This window comes from Lissotriton helveticus, chromosome 7 (assembly GCF_964261635.1).
Source record: "Lissotriton helveticus chromosome 7, aLisHel1.1, whole genome shotgun sequence".
Lineage (NCBI taxonomy): Eukaryota > Metazoa > Chordata > Amphibia > Caudata > Salamandridae > Lissotriton > Lissotriton helveticus.
Genome location: NC_136068.1, coordinates 1,963,576,495 through 1,963,600,571, shown reverse-complemented (window position 1 = coordinate 1,963,600,571; position 24,077 = coordinate 1,963,576,495). Strand labels below are relative to the sequence as shown.

Here is a 24,077-nt window from a genome sequence, read left to right as displayed (position 1 = left end):
GGGTAAACTGGTCGAGATGGGTCTGGACAGATCTATAGTTAGTTTACTGTCCGACCTGCATTCTGGCCTGTCTGCTAAAGTTAGAGTCTCTACTGATGGAAGATGTACTGAAGTGTTTGCTTCGGAAAGAGGTGTCCGTCAGGGATGCATCTTGGCACCTCTACTGTTCACGCTGTATGTGAATGCTTTAGAGCCCGCCCTAAGAGGGGTCACCTGCGATATTCCACGTGCGGGGGGACAGGGTATCCCAGTTCTCCTGTACGCGGATGACGCGGTGCTTCTGGCACGAACAGGAGTGGGGCTACAACGGCTGCTGGATGCTTTTGAATCCTTTATGGGTTCCTTAGACCTGAAAATCAACGCAAAAAAATCCCAGATTATGCTTATGGGTTTGGCCTCAAGGAAATCCGCCCATAAAACCTTTCTCTGCGGAAGGGAAAAACTTGTTCGGGTTACTACTTTCCCCTATCTAGGGATCACTTTTGACGACAAAGGTAGCTGGGGCCCTCATGTAAAAAGTAGAGTAGCTATACTGGCTAGAACTTCCGCGGCTCTTCATGGTTTTTCAAAAAGACTAGGGGGAAGGCCTTTTGAAGCTATTAGTAAAATATACAAAGCCAAATGTATCTCTGTAGCTTCATATGGGAGCTCCCTTTGGGGGCATAAAAGAGTTGACCCCATACAGACCGCGGAAAACAGATTTTTCAGATTAGTTTTGGGCGTCCCGCAGTCAACCCCATCCTATACTGTCCACCAGGAAATAGGAGAAGGCTTCATTAGCGATATGGTTAGAACAGCCCCATTAATCGCATGGCTCAAGCTGTGGCTTAATCCTGAAATTTCCCTAAACCATTCCATAATAAGGGACTGTTTGACCCTGGATAAGGTACATAAGATTGGATGGTTAAAGTACATTAAGGACAGTTTTTGTAGGTTGGGGAGGCCTGAACTATATACAGCCATTGACTCTATAACATCCAATGATGTTGTATTCATCAAGGCCGCCATGAAAGATCTTCTTTCCTTGGAGAGGGAGGAAATCGAGCTACGGAAACCCTGTGTTAGGGCCAGCCTTCTGCTGGCTATACCTAGTGGTCCTGACAACTACCTTAATGTGGTGACTAACTCTTATCACAGGTTCATTTTAACCCGTTTTAGACTTAACCTAATTCATTTTAACTTGGGTTTTTACTCTGAGTGGAGTACCCCGGAAAAGGCCCCGCCATGTTCATGTGATCTTTTTTCAGATCAGAGCACAATGCACTTTATAATGTTTTGTAGCCATTATAACGATGTCCGGAGGCAGTTTCTCGTTCCTATACTTAAGGAAGCGGGATTCATTCTGGTCCGACCTGCTCTTATTTACCTACAAATGTTGCAAACTCCCAGGATCATGTTTTTTGTGGCAAATTTCCTGGTAAGAGCAATAAGAAGCAGGAATACCAGACTCAAGAGTGCAGACTTGCTTATTAACTAGTCGGGCTGATGGCAACTTCAGGTTAATGAATTTTAGATCAAATTGTGTATCTTAGTAGATCAATTATTCGGGGATTATTCCTTGGGATACTGCACTTTATCATGTACTTTACTATTAATGTACTTTAACACTACGCAATTACAAAGTCTTAATGAAATGTACATGGTACACTGCTTTTTATCTGAAATGCTCTTTTTTAAAGTTTTAATAGTTTTTTAATTGTTTTTAATCTGCTTCTTTTCATTTATGTTATTTGTTGTTTTTTGTGCCATTGTCTTTGTATGATATTAAGTTATCGCAATAAAGAACTTTGACTGACTGACTTTGCAATATGTGAATAAAGACAGTTACTGCTGTTGTGTCTTTTGTCCGTATCCTTGCTGATTAAAGTTCTTTTTGTGTGTGCATTTGGTTACCTATGCCCCATGCTCTATGTGTCACTTCAACATTGCCAAGTTCTGTGTCCGCATCACATTTATTTACAGGGGTGGCAGGGGCTTCAGTCCATTCAGACACTGATACTTGTGTTATCTGTGTTGGCTCTTTTAGCTGTCATGCAGTTATATTGTGAGTGGTTTTCTGTTGTTGGCTACGTTGTTGCCATGTCAGTTTGGGGTTCACTGCCAGCACAGGGTGTGATGCTGTGCACAAGTTTGCATGCTGGCTGGGCACAGTCATGATGTATGTGTGTTATTCCTGTATATATGCCCAGCTGTGTATGTGTATGGTCATCCTGTGTTGGTCCTTAGTCCTGGTCCCCTGGCATACATGAGATGTGGGTTCTTGGGTGGTGAGGAGGTGTGCAGTGTGAATTTGTAGTTGATGTGGATGTGTGTGTGCCCTGTATTGTGATTGACACACATGTGTCAGCCAGGAGTTGTGTGCATGTTGTTTGGATTGTCCTGCCGTGTGTAAATGATTTAATGCTTTTGTGTGAGTTGTCTGTTGTGCACTGTGCAGTGTGTTGGTGTGTCAATGCAGTTCTGTGTGACTCATCCTTGTTGTATTTGTCACCTATGTGTGTGCAAAGTGTGTGACTTGCACATCAGTGTTGTGTTTGTTTGAGCATCAATGTGTGTTGTGTGTGTTTGTGTGGACTGTGTGACCCTGCTGCTCCTCACTGGCATTGTGTGTGACTTTCTCTGGCACGGCAGGCACATGGTGCATTTTCTCCTCCTGTAAGTCATGGTGTGATGCCATCCCCTATGTGTGCCACTTGTGCCTAGACATTGTGGGTCTGCAATCACTCTATTTGTGTTTTGGAAACACCTCACATGTCTGATACTGACATGCAAATCATTTGATTTTCATGTCAGCTGCCCCCTTTGTTCCCATGAGTATGTGCCTCACCATCCCTTCAGTTGTGAGACTGTGTCTTGTGGTGCAGTTTTTGGCCCGAGTGTGCTGTTCCACTCTGGACATGGCTACATTGTTTTATGTGTGATGTTCTTGTGGTATTAATCAGTGTTGATTGACCTTGTGCCCTTTGAGCTGCGTGTGCTGCCCAGTGCTCTGGTGTAGCTGGTTGTGCTGTTGTATCCCAGGGTGGTGCATCCTGTTGTTGTTGTGTTGGGTGTCTGTGTGATGGCTGTGGTGTAGATTCACTTCCTGGGCGTGGTGTTGTTTTAGTGCTGTGCTGATTTGTGGTTGTGTTAGTCATGTCTGTGTGTGGCTGTTGTGCTTGTTGTGCACACACTGCCTGTTGTGCATACAGTGTTGTGTGTCTGTGGGCTTGGCATTGCCTGATGTGCATCCCCTGATGTCCTGTGGTGTTTTTGTGTAGTTTTGTGCAGGCAATTATTCAGGCTATGCTGTGTGTGTTCTGTTTGTGGATACACCCAGTGTGTGTGTATGTGCTGGGAAGTATTGTCAGCCTTGAGTGTGTGTGGCACTGGTGTACTGTGTTCCTTGTCAGCTACTCCTGCAGTGGCTGTCTCCCTGGTTGTCTGTTGGGTGGTGCAGGGTGTGATATTTTGCCTGCTTGTACCTGTGCTTGTTGCTGTGCATGGGGGTGTACAGGATGGGCACCTGGCCTGTGACTTGATGGTGTGGGTGGTGTGTCCCTGGGGTGTCTGTGCCCTGCCCATGCCTTGGACTGGCCCTGCCTTCTGCATTGTGCGCATGTGTTGACCGCGGCAGTGACCTGACCGGGAGCGGGACAGGGCTGCTAGTTCGCGGTCGATGTGTGTCCCGGATGCAGAGGGGTGACTTGTTGGCAGGTGGGTCCATCATTTCCTTTGGTTTTTCTTTGTTTGCCCTAAGTTGGCAGGGTATGCTCAGAAGTGAGTCTCTTGCTCACTTTGCCACTGGATTCAAGCAAGCCAGGCTGAAGAAGGCTGAAATGCCAGAAACCAGTCCTCGGTAGCTTGTTTCCGGTCCAGGGAAGGCATGGCTTGGCAGTTCGGGCTGGACTGTTCCCATGAGGCACAGGGTCAGACTGATTTGCATATGGCCATGTCTGAACTGGGGTGGCAGAGTGGGCTAAAGAACGGTGATGGATTAAACCCAGATCAGTTGACTGGGGGTCAGTGCTTGTATTGTCAACGCTCCGTCCATCATTTCCTTTGGTTTTTCTTTGTTTGCCCTAAGTTGGCAGGGTATGCTCAGACGTGAGTCCCTTGCTCACTTTGCCACTGGATTCAAGCAAGCCGGGCTGAAGAAGGCTGAAATGCCAGAAACCGGTCCTCGGTAGCTTGTTTCCGGTCCAGGGAAGGCATGGCTTGGCAGTTCGGGCTGGACTGTTCCCATGAGGCACAGGGTCAGACTGATTTGCATATGGCCATGTCTGAACTGGGGTGGCAGAGTGGGCTAAAGAACGGTGATGGATTAAACCCAGATCAGTTGACTGGGGGTGAGTGCTTGCATTGTCAACGCTCCGTCCATCATTTCCTTTGGTTTTTCTTTGTTTGCCCTAAGTTGGCAGGGTATGCTCAGACAAGAGTCCCTTGCTCACTGTACCACTGGGTTCAAGCAAGCCGGGCTGAAGAAGGCTAAAATGCCAGAAACCGGTCCTCGGTAGCTTGTTTCCGGTCCAGGGAAGGCATGGCTTGGCAGTTCGGGCTGGACTGTTCCCATGAGGCACAGGGTCAGACTGATTTGCATATGGCCATGTCTGAACTGGGGTGGCAGAGTGGGCTAAAGAACGGTGATGGATTAAACCCAGATTAGTTGACTGGGGGTGAGTGCTTGTATTGTCAACCCTCCGTCCATCATTTCCTTTGGTTTTTCTTTGTTTGCCCTAAGTTGGCAGGGTATGCTCAGACGTGAGTCCCTTGCTCACTTTGCCACTGGATTCAAGCAAGCCAGGCTGAAGAAGGCTGAAATGCCAGAAACCGGTCCTCGGTAGCTTGTTTCCGGTCCAGGGAAGGCATGGCTTGGCAGTTAGGGCTGGACTGTTCCCATGAGGCACAGGGTCAGACTGATTTGCATATGGCCATGTCTGAGCTGGGGTGGCAGAGTGGGCTAAAGAACGGAAATGGATTAAACCCAGATCAGTTGACTGGGGGTGAGTGCTTGTATTGTCAACGCTCCGTCCATCATTTCCTTTGGTTTTTCTTTGTTTGCCCTAAGTTGGCAGGGTATGCTCAGACGTGAGTCCCTTGCTCACTTTGCCACTGGATTCAAGCAAGCCGGGCTGCAGAAGGCTGAAATGCCAGAAACCGGTCCTCGGTAGGTTGTTTCCGGTCCAGGGAAGGCATGGCTTGGTAGTTCGGGCTGGACTGTTCCCATGAGGCACAGGGTCAGAATGATTTGAATATGGCCATGTCTGAACTGGGGTGGCAGAGTGGGCTAAAGAATGGTGATGGATTAAACCCAGATCAGTTGACTGGGGGTGAGTGCTTGTATTGTTAACGCTCCGTCCATCATTTCCTTTGGTTTTTCTTTGTTTGCCCTAAGTTGGCAGGGTATGCTCAGACGTGAGTCCCTTGCTCTCTTTGCCACTGGATTCAAGCAAGCCGGGCTGAAGAAGGCTGAAATGCCAGAAACCGGTCCTCGGTAGGTTGTTTCGGGTCCAGGGAAGGCATGGCTTGGCAGTTCGGGCTGGACTGTTCCCATGAGGCACAGGGTCAGACTGATTTGCATATGGCCATGTCTGAGCTGGGGTGGCAGAGTGGGCTAAAGAACGGAAATGGATTAAACCCAGATCAGTTGACTGGGGGTGAGTGCTTGTATTGTCAACGCTCCGTCCATCATTTCCTTTGGTTTTTCTTTGTTTGCCCTAAGTTGGCAGGGTATGCTCAGACGTGAGTCCCTTGCTCACTTTGCCACTGGATTCAAGCAAGCCGGGCTGAAGAAGGCTGAAATGCCAGAAACCAGTCCTCGGTAGCTTGTTTCCGGTCCAGGGAAGGCATGGCTTGGCAGTTCGGGCTGGACTGTTTCCATGAGGCACAGGGTCAGACTGATTTGCATATGGCCATGCCTGAACTGGGGTGGCAGAGTGGGCTAAAGAACGGTGATGGATTAAACCCAGATCAGTTGACTGGGGGTGAGTGCTTGTATTGTCAATGCTCCGTCCATCATTTCCTTTGGTTTTTCTTTGTTTGCCCTAAGTTGGCAGGGTATGCTCAGACGTGAATCCCTTGCTCACTTTGCCACTGGATTCAAGCAAGCCGGGCTGAAGAAGGCTGAAATGCCAGAAACCGGTCCTCGGTAGCTTGTTTCCGGTCCAGGGAAGGCATGGCTTGGCAGTTCGGGCTGGACTGTTCCCATGAGGCACAGGGTCAGACTGATTTGCATATGGCCATGTCTGAACTGGGGTGGCAGAGTGGGCTAAAGAACGGTGATGTGTGGTATATAAATAAATAATACCGGATCTAGGTTTGACTGGACATAGCAATAACAGATAGCTCAATAAATAAGAGTCAAGATTCGAGGTAGTAGGAGTTTGCAGGTATAATACAGCATAAAGGACAGGAACAGGACAACCTGCACGGGAACAGGATGGCAGGGCCCTGCAAGGGGGACAGGGAATGAGCGCGCCGACTTTAATAACAATGTACAACATATATATACTAAAACAATTGCATTACAGTGAATACAGTAGGCGGAGCAGTGGGTGTGGTCAATAGCAGTCGCGAAAGATAAGGGTGAAAGTGGGTGTAACAAGAGGCGTATACATGGACATGTGATGTAAACGTAACAGAATATGTCATAAATGGGGCGGAAACATGGAGGGGGCTACCTAAGGAGCCGGGACCTCTAACCTAATGGTGCGCGCAAACTGACAATGACGTGTTACTAGGAGAAGCTGGGGGCTATGAACTCTGCGCTAGGAGTAAAGACTGAAGTCTGGAGAGTCAGGGCGACATGTACCTAAACCCTATCTAGTATCTAATGTTTAGAGAACATGTTGATATAAACTAAGAGTCAGGAGGGGAGAGGCTAACAGACTCTAAGACTGGAGCATGCATTATTCTACATGTAGTGCGTGTTGAGGAATATTAAATGACCATTAATACAGTATTTCTCCTACATGGAGACGTAAAGGCTAGACAATGACGGAAACTATTGATGCGATTCAGTAGCTTAGGAATGCAGAGAAGGAGGGCTGGACTGATAACTAGAATCATAACATACTCTTGGCAGACTCGTAGGCAGAGCCAGGCCGAGCCGGGCACTGCGAGGCAGGAAGTAAGTGAAGGGTCGAGGATACAGGTGGGGGCTGTATCGCTCCTCAGCGAGGGTTCAGGAGACAGGAGGTGAATCTGGTGTCCGGGCCCTTTTGAGGCCTAGAAACAGGGATTTTTCAATGAAATAACGTGCACACTGAGAAACGTGGCAACGTAACTTTACATAGGCCTAATACTCGTAGCTTTCACGAGAACTGGAAACTAGCATACTAGAGATGGACACAACTGTAATTGCGTCTTTAATCGAACATGGGGGATACATATGCATATTAAACATGCACACATAACATAAGATGGGGGACACGTAGGGACACAGAACATGGCAAAATTTACTTTTCCACATTCCCTCCTTGTCACTACGTTTCCATCAGGAAACATCAATATTCATGATACCATCTATCATTTCATACAGTATCATTTGCTCGTCTCGAATTGTCTTGGAACTGGATTTAGAACGGGACTTGGGGCTAGGAATACAAGAGGTAGCACAAATGCCGCAAATCGCAGGGCCACATTGTAAACAGAGGCAGCAACTGAATATGATCGCTACTGCAATACCTAGAAAGGACAATACTTTCCATCCCCAGGCGGAAATTATACTCCAGAACCAACCGGACCATGTCCAGGTGCCTGGATCTTGGTGTAACATATGGGCAATTTTATGGAGTCTGGTAATAGCTGAATAAACAGACGGTGCGTTATTAGGAATGAAAATGCAGCAACTAGATCCGATGACTCTACATGCCCCGCCCCTATCGGCCAGTATGACGTCAAGGACGAGACGATTCTGGAGCACGACAATTCTCATAAAGGATTGCTCTTCGGTTAAGTTACCTAGAGCAGAAGTAGTCTCAATCACTACTGCTTCAAGGGTTCTCGTTAATCTACGTATCAGTTTACTATTCACGACAGTACCTAAATAGGGGAAGACACCTTTATTGATATCTATGTATTGTTCTAGAGCAGTTTCAGTATAATCGACAATCGGGAGGTCTCTCTTGTGTCTAGTATGTACTAGGTGAGAATTCCTATGATAGTCAGGTGGGGCTAGAAAAACTGGTGGCAGTAGGAAGGCAATGTAACAGGTTCCCTCCCAATCGAGGGGCAGACGAACATATGCGGTCTGACCACAAACAAAATAAGAATGACGCGAAGCTTTGAAAATAGATTTCCTGCTGTCACTATACTTGACAATAGTAGTACAATCACTATGGCCTACATGTACGGAACCATTCTTTCGGACACATAATTCACCTTTTACTGGTAGTACTGACATAGCAGGTAAGTCTGGAGTAGTATCAGACTGAACATTCAGGACCATAAAATTCGAAGAATAATTACCCAAATTATAAACTTCATTTTCTAGATCTAGCCCTGTTCTGTGGGGCAGACCTTGCTTGCCTGGGAAACATGTACTGTTAAGAAAAGACATATCTGTTGAGGATGACGTTAACGTGGACCATGTTCCACACGAACCGTTATGTGAAAATGGATAAGGAAAGAGTGGCAGAACTCCCTTCGATGTTTGGAAAGGGGGAAGTCGACCACACACCCAACAATTAGTGGCATTGCTGGTCTGGTGTGAATAATGTAACATGCGGATAAAGGAATTATTACGCATAGCAAGACGATATGAGAGTTCATGAGGAGGTAGATCACTAAACGTGTGCTCTACTGTAGCATTAGCAGACTCATTTACATTAGAAACTGGAAAATATAAATACAATGCATAACTTGTGCAGGTAATCATAAGGCTGAGATATAGCAGAAAACATAAAATAATAGTGCAACTTTTAGAGTTCTCACTAACTCTCTCTCTGTGGGGGTCTATTATATACATGTCAGAAACCGGTCTAACCGTTTCACCTAGGGGAGGACTTAGACAATCAAACTGGCTGACTTATTTTACTAGACCTTAATTTTAGCTTGTACTCCTGCTGCGGAGTTTTCTCTAACAGGGAGGAATCTGTATCATTGTCTTTTGCGGGACAGTCCTTAAGAATAGTACTTTGGCAATCCTTAAAATCCTCGGAAATGTTCTTGGAAACAGTCTTTAGTCCGTAAAACTTTTTCACATGAGACAGGTGGACCCAGCCCTTCCTGCCTTCCAGCTTGACGGCAGTACGGGTGGCCAGGAGGACCTGCTTGGGCTCCTTCCAGCGGGGCTCCAGCGGACTTGAACGATCAAAGTTCCTTACAAGAACCAAACTTCCAGGAACGATTCCATGAGGTGCCACCTCGGTATTGTCTGGAAATGCGGCGGCAACCTGTGAACGACAAGAGTGTAGGGCAGACATCAAGGAAGCTAGGTAATCTGTCAGCATATTACTTGAAACATCGGTAATACTTCGGGGTCTAGGTGTACCCCACATGTTAGGGGGGCGGCCGAATACGACCTCGTACGGGGACAGACCTGATCTGGAATGCGCGACCATGCGCATATAGAACAGAGCGACTGGCAGAGCTACTAGCCAGTCCACACCTTTCTCTTTACATATTTTAGCAATACGGATTTTCAGGGTCTGGTTATGTCTCTCTACTAGACCAGCTGCTTCAGGATGGCGTACACAATGGAACTTCCACTGGTACCCTAACAAAAGGGAGATATGTTTCATGAGCTCAGATGAGAATGGCTGGCCGTTATCAGAATATACGACCCTAGGGAGTCCATAACGGGGGAAGAATTCACGAACCAACTGCTTGGCAGTGGTCGTGGCTGTGTAATCTGGGACTGGATATGCTTCTGTCCACCTGGACAAAGCGCATACAACTACAAGGACATACAAGAAACCTCGACATCGCTCCATCTGAATATAATCCATCTGGAGGGCTTCAAAAGGGTGGTCAGGGGGCTGGAATCCACCTTGTTCCACCGGGACACTTTTACCTGGATTAAACTGGCAACATATCATACAGGTACGGACCTTCTGCTTGGCTGCAGCTCGTAAATGCTTGTTGAACCAAATGTTCTGGATACTATCTATCATAGCTTTTTCTCCTAAATGTGCTGGACTATGTGCGGTATTGATAATGACTTGAACCATAGAGTCGGGGAGAAACCATGTGGCTTTTCCCTTCGTTACCCATCCCTGATCTGTCTGGACCCCTCCTTGTTCGGACCATTTCTTGATTTCATCGGGAGTAGCATGTAACTGGATATCTATGACATCTTGAGTGGGGTCCTTAACTGTCATACAGGTAGTCAGATCTGAAGTATGTGTCTGTGTCGGATTAACTGACATGTCTGGAGTCTGTGCTGTAAGCTTGGCTGTGCGATCTGCTAGATCATTACCTTGAGAAACAATGTCTGTAACTTTCGTATGTGCTTTGCATTTCATGATAGCAATAGATGTCGGTAAGTGTATGGCATCTAACAGAGCTTGAATAAGGAGACCATGCTGAATCTTGGTTCCATGAGAAGTCATGAAACCTCTCTCCTGCCAGAGCACTCCAAAGTCGTGGACGACTCCAAATGCGTAACGTGAATCTGTGTAAACATTGACTTTCAGGTTCTTAGCATATATGCAGGCTTGGGTCAGAGCAACTAGCTCTGCTGCTTGAGCAGACAGGGTGTCAATACGATGTGTCTCTATAACTTCAGTGTCAGTAGTCACTGCATACGCGGCTACTAGTTCTCCTGTACTTGTTCTCATACATGAACCATCCACATAAAGTGTCAGGTCGGGATCTGGTAATGGAATATCTGTCAGATCTTGTCTTGGCTTAGTCATAGTGTTAACTACTTCCACACAGTCGTGTGTGGCAGGATTTGAATTAACTGACGGTAACAGTGTAGCAGGATTTAGAACGTTGCAGCGTCTGATTTCTATGTGTGGCTGGAACAGTGTCAGTTCATAACCTGTTAAACGTGCAATTGTCAAGTGCTGAGTCTGTGTTCGGTTTAAAAGAACTTCCACGGAGTGTGGAACTTGTACTGTCAAGGAATGTCCTAATACTATGGAATCACTTTGTCTGATAGCTAGTGCTGTGGCTGCAACTGACTTGAGGCAAGCAGGCAGCGCCTGGGCTACAGGATCTAGTGTGCTCGAAAAATAAGCACAGGGCTTGTACTGTCCTGCTTGATCTTGTGTGAGAACAGATAATGCTGTACCTTCACGTTCTGTGACGAAAAGTGGAAAAGGCTTACTGTAGTTCGGTGTAGCTAGAACTGGAGCTTGGCATAAAGCTTTCTTTAACTCATTGAAACTAAGTGTATGTTCAGATGTCCAAGGGAGGACAGTCGATACGGCTGCCTCCTGTGTCGTTAACTGTATCAGTGGCTTGGCTAGAAATGCATACTGAGGAATCCATTGTCTGCAATAAGAAGTAAGGCCGATAAAAGCACGTACCTCCTTCTGGGTCTTGGGCTGAGGAAGACTCGCTATTAACTGGATACGGTCAGGTGTCAACTGCCTACCCCACTTGGACAGTAAGTGGCCTAAATAGATCACTTGCTGGACACAGAATTGAAGCTTCGACGGGGACACCTTGTGCCCCAACTCTGCTAAGAAATACAAGACTGTAAGGGATGCTCGCTCGCAAGCACGTTCAGAACGGGCTGTGATCAGTAGATCATCGACATACTGGAGCAGGGCAGTGTCAGTTGGCATGTGAATGTTGTCTAGTTGTCTCTTAAGTGCTTGACTGTAAATACTAGGACTTTCTGTGAAACCTTGAGGAGCTCGTGTAAATTTATAGCTCCTTCCATTTAAACAAAATCCGAAAAGAAACTGGCTGTCTGGATGAATGGGGACACTGAAAAACGCGTTCTTGAGGTCTATGACTGTAAAAAATGAGGCTTCGGAATCAATGGCTGTCAATAGGGAAGAGATATCTGGGACAACTGGGTACTGGGGAATAATACATTTATTGAGTTCTCGAAGGTCAATCACTAATCGATATACTGGGGGTGCATTTGGATCAGTACGTTTCATGACTGGAATGATCGGAGAATTACATACATTGGAGTTAGTTTCTACAACTACTCCTTGAGCGATGAGCTCGTCAATAATTTTGGATAAGGCTGTTACAGCCTCAGGTGGCAATCTGTACTGTCTGATTCGTGGTAACACTACACCTGGCTTGAGAGTCACACGATGGGGTGTGATTTGCATATAACCTACATCAGTTGGACCTTGCGCCCATAAATGCTGTGGAACATTGGACAATCTCGGATCAAAATCTCGTAATACATAGTGACCCTTGAAGTCACGTAGAAACAGTCGTATTCCCTCTGGGGAGCAACATATGACTGCACCTAATTCTTTCAGTGTTTTAATGCCTAACAAATTTTCTGGACATGACTTCGTAAGTAACAGATCAGTAGTGCGGGACAATGGACCTGCTTCTAGAGTGACTGGCTTAGATATCTCGTTTACAATAGGCTTTCCTGAAAATCCAAGGGAAACATTTCTAGAGCCTGAGAGCGGAGCCCCTGGAACTTCGGCGTGACTGATGGTCGTCCTACTTGCCCCTGTATCAATCAGAAACTTTCTGTCTTTCCCTAATACTTGACTGTGAACATAGGGACCCTCTTGATCTACAGGTATCTCGATGAGAGGCAAGCCTACCTCCCTCTCTAGGCTGTTTCATGAATATGGCTGATACTCTGGATACTCGGACTGTGCATACTGGTACATCTGCTGTGTAACATGCTGTGTTGCAGCAATAGGCTGCGGCGCTGGAACTGTCTGTTGTGCATTCTGTGGCTGAGAAGTCTGTGGAACTTGTTCTTGTCTAGGCGGACGTGGTCTTTCTTTAGTCTTACCGGTAGCTATGTTGTGTTTCAGAACTGCACACTCGTTTATATAGTGACCTGGCTGTTTACAATAATTGCAGGTCCCTTTAACGGGAACTGCAGGATGACTGGCTTGATTCGTACCCTTCTTCTGACTGTCTTGAGGAACAGATTGTGCAACTAGTACTTTCATTTTCGTGTCTTTCATACGTTTTCTTTCATGATCTTGCTCTTCTCTGATTCTATTCTGGTGATACTGAAGCATCTGTAACATTTGGGACGGGGTATTAGCTTGCCAAGTACTTTCGACTTTCAAAACTCGATTCTTAACGTGTGGACTTGAATTCTCGACTAATTTAGTAACAAAGAGATGAGGGTATGACTCGCTACTTGTCTTGAGGCCACTGTTTATACTAAAGCATTTCTCAAATCTAGAATAAAAATCACTAGTGTCTTCGTCTTGTTTCTGTTTACAGGCTGAGATTGCATCCCAGTCTTCCTTTTTAGTTGCTAATAACCTCGGCAAAACTTGTATTAACAGTTCTGGTAATTCTTTACATTTCTCTCCAAGACCGGTACCTGGTACTCGTATCTTATCTTCAGCTTCTAGAACTGCCCAATCGATCTTTTTCTCTCCCACCTCCCATTCTTTTTCCTTGAGTTTTTCATATACCCCTGCGGGCAACAGGACTTTTAACATTTTAATTATATCTGGATACGTGTATTCTCCCATACGGAGCATGTCTTTTAATTCTCGGTGGAACCCTGCTGGATCTTTGTCATGACAGGGAATTAATTTCTTCATTTCTAAGAGTTCCATCTTTGTAATTGGGGTGTAAACAAATACTCGTTGCATTTCACCATCTGCTGTCCTGACTGGGTGTACTTCTCGTAACGGATTCTGTCTATCTATGTAAAAGGGTTTACTTTCTGGGGGTGAGACATGAACAAAATGCGGGTTCAAAAACGTTCTATATTTGTGGCGCTGTTCTAGAATAACACTAATTAAATCGGTACCTAGACCTTTCCATCTATACTGGAGTAACTCGTTCAGGACATCATGTAACGGACCTGGATCAGAATGTTGACCCTCATATAATGTAATGAGGTGCTGGATCATATACATACCCACCAGTCGTTGCTCGGCTGGGGGCAGTTTCAGAAACATTTGTGCCACTATTTCATCTGGAAAAGTGGTAGAATCAGTAATCCATCGGACTGCTGATCGGGCTAGTTCTTGTTCATGCATAGTACTTAACTCACTGTAACCGATTCGTGATTTCAGAATATGATCGGTAACTTGAAATACTTGTTCTAGAGAACCTTGCTCTGGTGCTGGATGAGGAACAGTTTTCTTGTAGTCTAGACGTGAATGTCGGTCGGAAAGTCTAGTTCTACCTACATACGCTATTCTAGTGGGATTCTCGTCGTCTACCTCTTCAGTAGAAGAGTCATTCTCTTTCTCGCTTCCTTGTGCTGCTTTACGTTGTTCGTGTAACCTTATTATTTCCTTACGAATTCTCTTGTACATACTCTCTATACTACTGATGGTTCTGTGCTTACCCTCGGCTATATTATCACTCCACCTTGTCAGGATTCTCATTTCGGCCAGATCTTTAGTCGGAGAATCTTGTTCTCTTATTAAACAATTAATCAGAAACTTTAATAACATGAGCTGGATCTCAGCTTTCCTTTGAGACATGGCTTCGCCAATACTTTCTGGATCATCCCCTGTACGGATGAAACGATAAATTCTGTCTAGATCTTCTTTCATATTCGGTAGGGTGTCCAAATACCCGGTCACCCGTCTTACACGGATGGAATATATAACTGTACTATCATCACCTGCAACTGGATCATAGCGGCATTCAGTAAGGGCTCGTCGGATTTCTGCAACGGACTTATATTTGGGCGTACGCTGTAACGCACGTTCATGTAACTCGACTAACGTTACACGTTGGTGTGGCGGCGGGGTACCAGGAGGACCTCCTCCTGCGGCCCCTAAACTAGAATCGTCGACTGATACTCTTCGTGCTGGCGCGGTGGGAAATTGTAATGTGGGCTGGACCGGGGGTACCGTAGCAGGTACTCCGGTGACTGGAGGAGCAGGATTTACATTATTTACAGGAGCTGGCGGAACAGGATTTGTATATTCTGGGACTGTGTCGTCCAAATAGGACGAAATAAAAATATCAGCTGCGGTCGGTTTGTGACGTAGCTTGATCGGAACTAATGGTGGCGGAAAATTACTGGATGCCTCCGGGGTCGCTTTTGGCAAGCCCTCGGCAAGAAGAGGATACATACCCTTAATGAGGGCATGCCTCTGTGTGTCTGACTGTTCGGTTTTGACTCGTTCACCTATCTCGATTAGTTCCCTTTCTTGGGCTCGTTCTAAGGATTCTCTACTTAGTTCTGACTTTCTGATTTCTTTTTCGGTTCTTTTATGAGATTCTTTGCGCCATAACTCGATGGCATCTTTCTGTGACTGTCTGGCTTTCTTTTTCCATAATGCTTCTTCTACTCGCATGATGCACTCGGCATCCCACGTACCTGATATGGGCCATCTATACTTTTCTTCTAACTCTTTGGTGTACTCCACCCATAAATCTAGATATAATATGGCACTTATGCCATGCTTCTGATACATAAAATGACCTGGACTGTCCCTAGGCGGGACAGGAACTGCTGCTTCTAACAGACCTTTTCTAGTTTTTAACTGACGTAGTTTGGAGAACAACGGCATGACGGAACTGTAATCTAGACACAATACAATACACAATGAACACGATAATTACACCACTTTCATACCACGACATTAAAAATACATGAAGAACATTTAAAATAACAGTTCGAACAGAATACTACCTGGAATACTGAAAACAGAATACATGAATCTTCTCGAGAACAGAACTGACTAGAACAGAAACTAGATGCACTGCTAAAACAGTACGAAACTTACCGGTCTCATAAAGAGACACGTCAGGACCCGCATCCACCGAAGTGGACACTTCGTTTGGGTCTGTGTACCACCAAAACCCACGGACCAGAGTCAATTAGATTGACCCTGTCTAGATACTACCCCAGCAATGGTACTCACCGGGCAGCAAGAACGGAAGGCCTCGGACTGGACTGGACTGCTTTGACGCCGGACGGACGGACTTCGGACTTCTGTTACGGGTGGGCCTCCGGATACCTCGGACCTTGGACTCTCGGCTTGGGCTCTGGTCGGGACTCGCCGCGTTCCTCCACCGCCTCGTCTGGATGCTGGACCGCAACCTCCGTCTCCTCCGTGGGCCTGAGGGATACTTGAAGCAGAAATATCTGCCGGTGCACGGTATGGTTCCGTCACGGCTGCAGAGGGTCAGGGGGCCGGCGTGGCTTCACCGGCGCGTGGGGAAAGGGCAAGTCCCTGTTCGGGCGCCATTATGTGGTATATAAATAAATAATACCGGATCTAGGTTTGACTGGACATAGCAATAACAGATAGCTCAATAAATAAGAGTCAAGATTCGAGGTAGTAGGAGTTTGCAGGTTTAATACAGCATAAAGGACAGGAACAGGACAACCTGCACGGGAACAGGATGGCAGGGCCCTGCAAGGGGGACAGGGAATGAGCGCGCCGACTTTAATAACAATGTACAACATATATATACTAAAACAATTGCATTACAGTGAATACAGTAGGCGGAGCAGTGGGTGTGGTCAATAGCAGTCGCGAAAGATAAGGGTGAAAGTGGGTGTAACAAGAGGCGTATACATGGACATGTGATGTAAACGTAACAGAATATGTCATAAATGGGGCGGAAACATGGAGGGGGCTACCTAAGGAGCCGGGACCTCTAACCTAATGGTGCGCGCAAACTGACAATGACGTGTTACTAGGAGAAGCTGGGGGCTATGAACTCTGCGCTAGGAGTAAAGACTGAAGTCTGGAGAGTCAGGGCGACATGTACCTAAACCCTATCTAGTATCTAATGTTTAGAGAACATGTTGATATAAACTAAGAGTCAGGAGGGGAGAGGCTAACAGACTCTAAGACTGGAGCATGCATTATTCTACATGTAGTGCGTGTTGAGGAATATTAAATGACCATTAATACAGTATTTCTCCTACATGGAGACGTAAAGGCTAGACAATGACGGAAACTATTGATGCGATTCAGTAGCTTAGGAATGCAGAGAAGGAGGGCTGGACTGATAACTAGAATCATAACATACTCTTGGCAGACTCGTAGGCAGAGCCAGGCCGAGCCGGGCACTGCGAGGCAGGAAGTAAGTGAAGGGTCGAGGATACAGGTGGGGGCTGTATCGCTCCTCAGCGAGGGTTCAGGAGACAGGAGGTGAATCTGGTGTCCGGGCCCTTTTGAGGCCTAGAAACAGGGATTTTTCAATGAAATAACGTGCACACTGAGAAACGTGGCAACGTAACTTTACATAGGCCTAATACTCGTAGCTTTCACGAGAACTGGAAACTAGCATACTAGAGATGGACACAACTGTAATTGCGTCTTTAATCGAACATGGGGGATACATATGCATATTAATCATGCACACATAACATAAGATGGGGGACACGTAGGGACACAGAACATGGCAAAATTTACTTTTCCACAGATGGATTAAACCCAGATCAGTTGACTGGGGGTGAGTGCTTGTATTGTCAACGCTCCGTCCATCATTTCCTTTGGTTTTTCTTTGTTTGCCCTAAGTTGGCAGGGTATGCTCAGACGTGAGTCCCTTGCTCACTTTGCCACTGGATTCAAGCAAGCCGGGCTGAAGAAGGCTGAAATGCCAGAAACCGGTCCTCGGTAGCTTGTTTCCGGTCCAGGGAAGGCATGGCTTGGCAGTTCGGGCTGGACTGTTCCCATGAGGCACGGGCTCAGACTGATTTGCATATGGCCATGTCTGAACTGGGGTGGCAGAGTGGGCTAAAGAACGGTGATGGATTAAACCCAGATCAGTTGATTGGGGGTGAGTGCTTGTATTGTCAACGCTACGTCCATCATTTCCTTTGGTTTTTCTTTGTTTGCCCTAAGTTGGCAGGGTATGCTCAGACGTGAGTCCCTTGCTCACTTTGCCACTGGATTCAAGTAAGCTGGGCTGAAGAAGGCTGAAATGCCAGAAACCGGTCCTCGGTAGCTTGTTTACGGTCCAGGGAAGGCATGGCTTGGCAGTTCGGGCTGGACTGTTCCCATGAGGCACAGGGTCAGACTGATTTGCATATGGCCATGTCTGAACTGGGGTGGCAGAGTGGGCTAAAGAACGGTGATGGATTAAACCCAGATCAGTTGACTGGGGGTGAGTGCTTGTACTGTCAACGCTCCGTCCATCATTTCCTTTGGTTTTTCTTTGTTTGCCCTAAGTTGGCAGGGTATGCTCAGACGTGAGTGCCTTGCTCACTTTGCCACTGGATTCAAGCAAGCCGGGCTGAAGAAGGCTGAAATGCCAGAAACCGGTCCTCGGTAGCTTGTTTCCGGTCCAGGGAAGGCATGGCTTGGCAGTTCGGGCTGGACTGTTCCCATGAGGCACAGGGTCAGACTGATTTGCATATGGCCATGTCTGAACTGGGGTGGCAGAGTGTATTAAAGAACGGTGATGGATTAAACCCAGATCAGTTGACTGGGGGTGAGTGCTTGTATTGTCAATGCTCCGTCCATCATTTCCTTTGGTTTTTCTTTGTTTGCCCTAAGTTGGCAGGGTATGCTCAGACGTGAGTCCCTTGCTCACTTTGCCACTGGATTCAAGCAAGCCGGGCTGAAGAAGGCTGAAATGCCAGAAACCGGTCCTCGGTAGCTTGTTTCCGGTCCAGGGAAGGCATGGCTTGGCAGTTCGGGCTGGACTGTTCCCATGAGGCACAGGGTCAGACTGATTTGCATATGGCCATGTCTGAACTGGGGTGGCAGAGTGTATTAAAGAACGGTGATGGATTAAACCCAGATCAGTTGACTGGGGGTGAGTGCTTGTATTGTCAATGCTCCGTCCATCATTTCCTTTGGTTTTTCTTTGTTTGCCCTAAGTTGGCAGGGTATGCTCAGACATGAGTCCCTTGCTCACTTTGCCACTGGATTCAAGCAAGCCGGGCTGAAGAAGGCTGAAATGCCAGAAACCGGTCCTCGGTAGCTTGTTTCCGGTCTAGGGAAGGCATGACTTGGCAGTTCGGGCTGGACTGTTCCCATGAGGCACAGGGTCAGACTGATTTGCATATGGCCATGTCTGAACTGGGGTGGCAGAGTGGGCTAAAGAACGGTGATGGATTAAACCCAGATCAGTTGACTGGGGGTGAGTTCTTGTATTGTCAACGCTCCGTCCATCATTTCCTTTGGTTTTTCTTTGTACTGTGTTCCTTGTCAGCTACTCCTGCAGTGGCTGTCTCCCTGGTTGTCTGTTGTGTGGTGCAGGATGTGATATTGTGCTTGCTTGTACCTGTGCTTGTTGCTGTGTATGGGGGTGTACAGGATGGGCACCTGGCCTGTGACTTGATGGTGTGTGTTGATGTGTGGTTGTGGGTGGTGTGTCCCTGGGGTGTCTGTGCCCTGCCCATGCCTTGGACTGGCCCTGCCTTCTGCATTGTGCGCATGTGTGGACCGCGGCAGTGACCTGACCGGGAGCGGGACAGGGCTGCTAGTTCGCGGTCGATGTGTGTCCCAGATGCAGAGGGGTGACTTGTTGGCAGGTGGGTAATATAGGGGTGCCCTTGTGGATGTGTGACCCCCAGCAGGGTGACTGTGGTGGACTTGGACCCTGTGTCAGATCGTGTGTTGTGGTTTGTATTTGTGTATTTGTGTACCTGCGGCGTAGTCCGCGGTGGCCCCGTTGATGGTAGTGCAGTTGCAGGTACATGACCGGATGCATGTGTAGGGCTGGGTCCATGGCCTTCATGACCGGGTGAAGAGGACAAGGTCTCTGCGATGGCACTCCGCGATCGAGTTTCCGCCATGTCTGGTTGGGCGGTGTCTCCGCTGCAGTGCGTCTGTCTGTTTGGGCCATCCTAATTTGTGGAGCAGTGCGGACGTCATTGCGCACGGCGGTGAGTCTCCATTGGATACCACCGCCGTGATGGCGGGCGCACTTTGATGGCGGTGCACGTCGCTCCGCGGCAAACGGGAAATGACCTATGTTTTATTATACTAATATGGCGGACATGAGATCCGCTGCTCGTGGGCGGAAGAAGGCGTTTTTCCGCCCCGCCAGCACCGCGGTGGTGCCACCGCCCGACATCCTAATGGACCCCTTAGTGTCAAAGATAAGTATGGCAAGGTTTGTGCTTGCCAAAGAGAAAGAAATGAGAAATGATCACCTTATCAAAATATTTTTATTCAGACATTTTTATTTTTTGGGAGCTGAATTCTTAATATATTGTTCATATTGTGTATGAGTCACAATTAAGTGAGTAAGATTTTTTGCCATATAATTTGATCTTTGGTAGCACTTAGAGAATCATTGGTTCAGTTCATGTTATACAGATATATGGAAATGCATAAAAAATATATATAATTGTATGTAATAGACTCCTACTACTAAATTGTCATGTGCCCTGAAGAAGGACTCTCACTGGGCAATAGTTCAGCAAAATTGTACTTATAGAATGTTATTATACGTTTGCTAATTGTAATTGGCTCTCTTTCTTAGGAGTGTGCGAAATTCTTGTAATTTGTTTCATGTACATCTGCGATATGATGGCAAAACTGCATGAAAATATGTGTAATTGCGCAAATTACTAATCTGTCATTATGCACTACATTTTAGCATGAAATCCATGTTTGCGTTATTTGTATGGCAAGAGGAGGCATTTAAACAAGATTATCATGAGCAACAGCCACTCTCGTTCTGTTCTTTTTGTGTGTCTGCAGTAAGTTCTACAGCGTTAGCTGAAAATTGTTTACATTGAACCATGCATTATTACTCATAGTAGGGTTGTAGTGTAAGTTCATGGATTTCATCTAACAAGAGGAAGCTGAAATTCCCAAAATTTATCAAATTAGGCAAGTGCAATTTAGATTTCTCCCAGTCCTACTCTACCCTACATCTTCAAGAGTAACCTCAGTAGTGGTAGCAGAACAAGGCAGTAGGTTCTGATCCAATGAATCAACTTGTCGGGGTGCAGTTGCCCTGCAGATAATGTCGCCAGTATTCTTCTGCACTGCACGTCTCTGAAGCCATCAGAATGAGTTTGACAATGACCCATTCTTCCTGCCCACGCAGTGCCTTCCACCTTCTCAAGAGAACTGGACGTCTACACCAAGAGGGGATTCAGAGTCATCGGACTGGCGTATAAAACCTTACCCGCAGGCTCTGACTGTGCAGCGGAGAGCTTTACTAGGTAAGTCAAAAGGGGATACCAGTCATGCATAACACTGTCATTCACACAATGACTGTTACAAGAAGTTACATGTTTTATTTGGGTAACTTTGCGAGTGGACACAGTTTGGGTTTTCTTTCCAGCGGAAGCTCTCTCAGTCTCTATGTACCTTTGCTTCATGTCTGACCCCAGCAGCTGCTGGTACCCTATGTCTCAAAGAGGAAACTTTGAATGTTGTCTTACATTATTGTCTTATTAGTTATTACATTCTTATTATTGGTTATAATGTCCTCAATGCAGTATACACATTAAAAAGGCTTTTAATGTGAGGCTGGGGCTTGGAATGTGTCTGGTCATTTGCTACTGAATACATCTATGGCAAACCTCTGTTCCACTGGTAATGAAACACACACATTCTGTCTACTTTTTACCAAAGACATACTGCTAGAACAATGCTTGAAACTGCTCAAATACATTTTGTCTGGGGTCTAAATGTTGCTTGTCTCTTGATTAAGAAGGCAAGACTGAGATCTGCCACTCTTATTGGGTATCCAACCATCTTATCATTAGATGTATTCTGCAAAGGGGGCTGGGAGAGTGACAGTGCAACAAATAGATCTTCAAAGCTTGAACCACATTTTATTGTAGGGAAGTTGGGTGTGCAGTGTCTGCAGACTCTCTAGGGAATGTACCAGACACACCTACCAATTCAAACTTGTTGAGGTCTTAAATAATCAATTCCTACCATTACCTCTCATACCATTAACTATTCTACTATTGCCTTAACATATTTACCGTTTTATCATTACATTACTGCCTACTTTTAACTTTAATGTTAGCAACACCATCTAATATTAAACTTTATCTTGTCTCTAAACTTTAGCACTAAATATATCATTTAATAATATGATTTCTATATATTTTGATATATTTTAATATTATTACATTATTGTTAATATAATCAAATTAAAAGAATTATTGTATCCTTACCCTATTCGTTTGTCTAACATTAACTCTAATCATAACATATAAAATAATCAATTACACTAACTTACTTTATTATATGTGATTATATAATATAGACATATTTCTCTTGTCCCTTACCTAACACTATCTTATAACAATGTAAATATATCTATATGAATTAAGCCACTGAAATCAAATTAAATTAAATTAAAAGTAAAGAAAAAAGAAAAATAACGATTAGGGCATAGTCTTATGCTTATCCTACCATTAGCCAATGAAACACACCTTATTACTAATATTGAATTAAAATACTTGTTGTTTCTTTTGATAATATATTTCAGAATTACAATACTCCTACCTAATAATTTTTACATTTTTGCAATGTTTTAAATTTTGCTTTCTCAATAAATTGAATTACATTATACAAATGTTTTTTAAATGAGACACATATATGCTATGTGCAATACTACCCTTAACCCAAACTTGGGAGGGCTACTTATTACACACACTACTTTATAAAATGCACTAAATCAAAAAGATATGCAAGTTATCAGGTAGAAATACTCCTAGTGACACCATATAACAGTTTACGCCAAGGCAAGCTACACACTGTAAAATGGGTTGTAATTCCTAAAGGTCAGGTTTATTGGCTTTGTCAGGGTGTCGCCAAAGCAATAAACTCAGAAATAAATTATTAGAAACCAATGCATAGAACAACATAAACTCTCAAGAGTCTACCATCTTGCAATGACAGGCGTTAACAAATGCAGTGATTCCCTGTTATCCTTATGATTGTCAATAAAGAATTATATGATTCAAAATACTATGTCCATGCCTCTTTATCATCAATAAACTTTATTTGTTTTTTTGTATTAAAACCATAAGAGTACAGCACCAACAATCTAACAATCTGAATTAAGATACAAAGTTTGGCACAGAAATAACCGTTGAATTTGCTTAACAAATATTAAAAGCTCATATTGAATAAATAATCAGATATTATGATTTAATAAGTAAGTCTAAAAGAGCATCTTTAGTTAAAATCCCACACAAAACTCTGCTGATAATTTGTCTGGGATATACAGAGCGTAGTCACTGATCTCCAGGCTCTTTCGTATGTGCATCGCCTGCCAGATATAGGGGGAGACTAGGGAGCAAATTTACAAAGAAATGTTGTAGCACAGAGTTGCACCGCACGCCGACATTTCCAAAATGCAGGGATGCGCTATATCTACAACAATTGGGCACACCCCTTTGTTTTCCCTGGCGTTGGTGCTAAAATTAGCTGCCTAGTGCCAACTCCGTCAGCCTTGCACCATAGGGCAAGGGTGCCTGCGTTGCAGGAAATGATTGTCGATGTGCAGGAAGCTGCCCTTTCCTGCACGCAAATAATCCCTAACGGTGATTTGTTACTTCTATGTGTGCTGTAGAATGTCACACACCGAGAAGCAGTAAATCGTCATTATTTGATATTGTTTATATGCAGGAAGGGACACCTTCCTGCACAAAAACAATCATTTTTGCTCTTTCTATGTGTGCTGCTATTGTATAGGGAAGGCTTTGATCCCCGAGCAGACAGTTTGTAATAGTAATAATAAAGTAATCCTTGTCCCTGTGTGTCAGGTCAACGACGACCCTACATCTGCTCCCCTGGATTAGAACTTCCCGCCACACCTAGAGACTCCCCTCCCGGTTGGCTCTCTCTTCCTACAGTACATTCGCCATTAATGTTGCATCACATATTATGTAGTAAAGTTTATTATCTCTATGTTTCAGATACAAACATGTCAAATGAATGGCTGTCGCATGAGGGCTACATTCAAATATCTTTCTATGTCTCTTCTTTGTCCTCCTGCCTCCTTTTTATTGTGACCCAAGGGTTCCATTGGTGTTGAAATAATGAAACTTATTGAACAAAGTGAACAAATGACAGGTCAACTTTTTGCAACGTAATAAATACAAAATTGAT

The 24,077-nt window shown here is 45.3% G+C and overlaps 1 protein-coding gene across 1 annotated transcript in view; it reads left to right on the top strand.

Moving 5' to 3' along the window:
• LOC144770020 (putative cation-transporting ATPase 13A5) overlaps positions 1-24,077 on the top strand; it is a 235,626-nt gene that overhangs the window by 66,965 nt on the left and 144,584 nt on the right. Inside the window, exon 8 of the mRNA XM_078654213.1 lies at positions 21,046-21,163. Coding sequence (XP_078510339.1) covers positions 21,046-21,163 — 118 coding nt within the window. The remainder of the gene's footprint in view (positions 1-21,045; positions 21,164-24,077) is intronic.